Genomic DNA, 4,208 nt, shown 5'->3' with positions numbered 1-4,208 from the left:
ATTTCTACTCTATGAAAACTTAGATTTACGGATTAAAGTCTATAAAAAAATAATAAATATTAATCAAAAAATAAGTTAAAGTTACTAACCTATGAAGTTGGGATGAAAATCTCTTCAAAAGTTGGCTCTACACGAAGTCCAGATCTCTAATATAGAAAACAATGAGCTAAAACATGAAACCTTACCCATTTAGTCAGATGTGCATGTCGCATTTGCCAACTGTTATTCGCAAATGAAAACATCACAAATGCAACCACTCGGCTCGCAATTGCGAACTAGCGTCGATGTAAATATCGCATTTGCAATCAAGCCATCGCAAACGCGTCACAGAAATTGCAAATGCGATCCTCCCCCAAGTTGGGCTCCTTCGCACATGCGAGCCAATTCGCAAATGCAGACCTCGCATTTGCGGACAGTGCTTCGCAATTGCGAAACCACCTGAGCTCTTCCCAATCTCGCAAATGCGAGCTAGCATTGGCAAATACGAGCTACCTTCGCGTTTTGTGACAACAACATCACCATCATATCTCAAGTCTTCCAAAACAGCCTGAAACCAATTCGAAACTCACTCGAGCCACTCAGGCCCCAATCCAAAAATCTGTACAAGTGTATAAACATCATACGGACTCGCTCGTAAGCTCAAAACACCAAAATAATATCAAGAATCAAGAATCACACACCAAAACTCTAAAAATTTAAAGTTCATAAGTTCAATTTTTAACTTTCATAATACGCATTGAAACGACCTCGGTACCTGGGACCCCAACCAAACATGCGTTCAAGTCCAAAGTTATCATACAAACCTACTAAAATCGTCAAAACACTAATCCAAGGTCGTTTACCAACAATGTTGACCGTGGTTAACTCCAATAACTTCTAAGTTCAAAATTCAAGTTTTCTTTGAAAATCAAATTTAAACTTTCTGAAAATTAAAACGGACTACACACGCAAGTCATAAATCATCAATTAACGTTATGTAAGGTCTCAAATCACGAAATGAGAAGTTAGAACTCAAAACAACCTATCGGATCGTTACATGTATAAAAATCCCTTTTCCATAAACCTATGTATTTTCCAAATTTCCCCTACAGTTCTCATTTTATCTTTTACTTTCATGTACTTTTGTTTATATTTATCCTTCTAAAAGTACTAAAAGGTAGCTAAAAAAGGTTCAATTTTGCTTTTAAACTTTGTAAAATTAGTCTTTCTCGTCTTCTGTTAAAAGTTTATTTCAAAAAAGATTTCGTTGTTACCCAAACGTATTACCCTTCGTTTCTAACGACGCTCCAACTTACATACTATTTTGTTTGTGCCGATCAGTTTAAGTTGTCAAGTCGGGGAGAAACTTGAAAGAAAAAATGGAAAAAAAATTCAAATTTCCCCTGAACTTTATGAAAAAGGAAGAGGGAAGACAAAAGTCTGTATGATGGACAACTTTTTTTTTTTTTTGAAAATTCATTTTAGAAAAATGACTTACTTTTTACAGAATATTTTTCGATGGTTGAACGAAGAGAAAAACATGTTTTAAATAAGATATTTACTAAAAATTGATAATAATATTATTAAATCAAATAATGATTTGATGACAGTTTCTTAGCATTAAAGAATGATAATATGTGCTGGCCAAATATTGATGTGAAATTACGGGGGTCGTTTGGCAGGATGTATTAGGGACAAATAATATATATATTATTTTTAATATTATTAATTTCTTATTTGGTAATATTTTTTAATTTATGTGTAATTAATATAAGTACTAGTTATACACCATAGTCAATACTATTTTTGTACATAGCAAACTATGACATTAATAATACCATAATTTTTAATACATGAATAAGCAAATATAAAGACATAACTGCCCTTTCAAAACCTTTTCTAAATATTTTCCAACGTTTTTTGGATGTAGATGGAAGGTATTTTTCGAACAAATTTTAAAGAAGTGTTGCAATGGAAGTTATTCTTAATACACAAAATTAAATAGTTGATAAGAAATAATCCCAATATAACTAATCCCAACATTACCAATACACCCTATTTAGCCGGGCATATGCATAAATTCTTGTAAGTGGTGTCAAAATTTATAGAATGAGAATATTTGCCAAAAAAAAGTAAGTGCTAGTTTAGCTTCGAACCTCTAATCTCTTAGAGCAAAATCAAACATATACCAACACGCCAAGACACAATATGTATTAAGTTGTGTCATTTTTTCTACTTATTAGTTTCCTCACTATATTTATTTTTTGTAAAAAAATTTCGACGAAGTAACACCGCTTCCTCGAATATATGTCACCCACTAATATTCAGTATTATTTTTGTACACTCTGCCAAACGGCCCCTAATAGTTAAAATTGTTGCAAAGGAAATAACTTCCGCCAAAAAGTAAATGAAGTTATTTTCCCCATTTTGCCTCTGGCAAACTTAACACCAGTAAACGAATTATTTTCCAAAAAATATTTGCCATCGTACGAAACACATCTAAATCCATTAAATGACTCAGAATTGGGATTTATGGTTTGAAAAATGATATAAAAAGAAACAGTTCTTCCAAAGAAAAGAAAACTTCCCCCAAATAAAAAAAAAGGATGTTTCTAGATGCACGCGCGAATATTGGGTTGACGTAGTAAATAATAAATATATAGCGATTTGAAAAATCATCACATGCAGCTGCAGCTGCAGTTGCCATATCCCATCACCTAAACCTAAAACAAAGGGAATTAGTCATAAAATTCAGCCAACTACTCCTCCCGGGCCCCACAAAACCCCTTCTCTTCTTTCTTCTCCTTTTTCTTCCAGGATTAGGTACGCGCTTTGTCAACACTATATAAAAAGGCAACCACTTTCTAGCTTTTAGCAGATAAATTAGGCATTCGAGGTTGCAGATATTTACATAGAAATTCTGGGGAAAATATCATCATGTGTCCTTTAAGATTTATATTGGTGTTCTTTTCGGCATTATTGGCTGGTTATGTAGCTTGGAGGACGGTTCGTTCTTCTTCGCCAGATATAGAATTTACAATTCCTGAGGATTCTATGCTTGAAACAACTAATGCTCCCCAGAAAGAGAAACAAGAGTTCGATTCCCTTGAGGTGAAATTTCCATGTAACTTTCCTAAGATGATTCAAAATGGATTCTGGGTTTTTGTGGACATGGCAAGTGGGAAATACTTGTGGAGGAATCTCAAGTCATTGCAGAACGTTGACAAGTCAAAGAGTTATTAGGAAACATTCTGGAAATCTCAGTTTTTGTACAAGGAGGTTTAGAAGTGGCTAAGACAAGAAATGGAAACAATTATGCCAACCCAATGTACAAGTCTATTATTTTAGTAGAGTTGTGTAATTAATTGACTCCTCAATGTAATGTATCTATTCGTTTCTTCCTTTCACTTTTAGGGACTTCTCAAGAAACATGTAAAATTTTCCTAATGTATCAAAAATCAATAGAGGGACTGAAAGAAATGTAACATGCCACCTCAAAACCTCAATGTGAAACCTAGGTCTTTGCACTACCTCTGAAAGCTATAAAGCCCTGGTTGGAACATGATTACAAAGTCAACAACAACAACAACGACCCAGTAAAATCCCACTCGTGGAGTTTGGTGAGGGTAGTGTGTACGCAAACCTCACCCCTACCCCGAGGGAGTAGAGAGACTGTTTTCGAAAGACCCTCGGCTCAAAAAGACGAAAAGAGACAATATCAGTACCACCAATAGAAACCATAAGAAAAATAACATCATGAAAATGAGAAAGTAGATGCAAAGCAAAAGCGATAGACAATACATAGACCAGGCACTATGAAAAACGAAAGAGTAGTAAGATGCAACATTGCCACTAACTGACTTCGACAAAAACCCTACCAGACTAGCCTCACAGACTAGCCTCACAAAGGTACGAAGTAAGTATAGACTCAACTACCTCCTAACCTACAACCCTAATACTCGACCTCCACAGCTTCCTATCAAGGGTCATGTCCTCGGAAATCTGAAGCCTCGCCATGTCCTGCCTGATCACCTCTCCCCATTACTTCTTAGGCCGTCCTTTACCTCTTCTCGGGCCCTCCAAAGCCAGTCGCTCACACCTCCTTACTGGAGCATCTAGGCTTCTCCTTTGTACGCATTTAGAGCTATGTATTTTCAAAGGTGTTTGGAAACATGGTAGTGTCTAACTTGTCAAATGCCAAAAAATTTACACATTTTGCTGAAGTCTAT

General features: G+C 35.4%; 1 protein-coding gene across 1 annotated transcript; it reads left to right on the top strand.

Moving 5' to 3' along the window:
* Positions 1-2,816: 2,816 nt before the first annotated feature.
* On the top strand, positions 2,817-3,509 carry LOC109221416. The gene has a single exon (XM_019385906.1). It carries the CDS (start codon positions 2,917-2,919, stop codon positions 3,220-3,222), a length of 306 nt encoding a protein of 101 aa, XP_019241451.1. The 5' UTR covers positions 2,817-2,916; the 3' UTR covers positions 3,223-3,509.
* Positions 3,510-4,208: the final 699 nt, after the last annotated feature.

This window comes from Nicotiana attenuata, unplaced genomic scaffold, assembly GCF_001879085.1.
Source record: "Nicotiana attenuata strain UT unplaced genomic scaffold, NIATTr2, whole genome shotgun sequence".
Taxonomy (NCBI): Eukaryota; Viridiplantae; Streptophyta; class Magnoliopsida; order Solanales; family Solanaceae; genus Nicotiana; species Nicotiana attenuata.
This window is presented reverse-complemented; position numbering and strand designations above follow the sequence as displayed.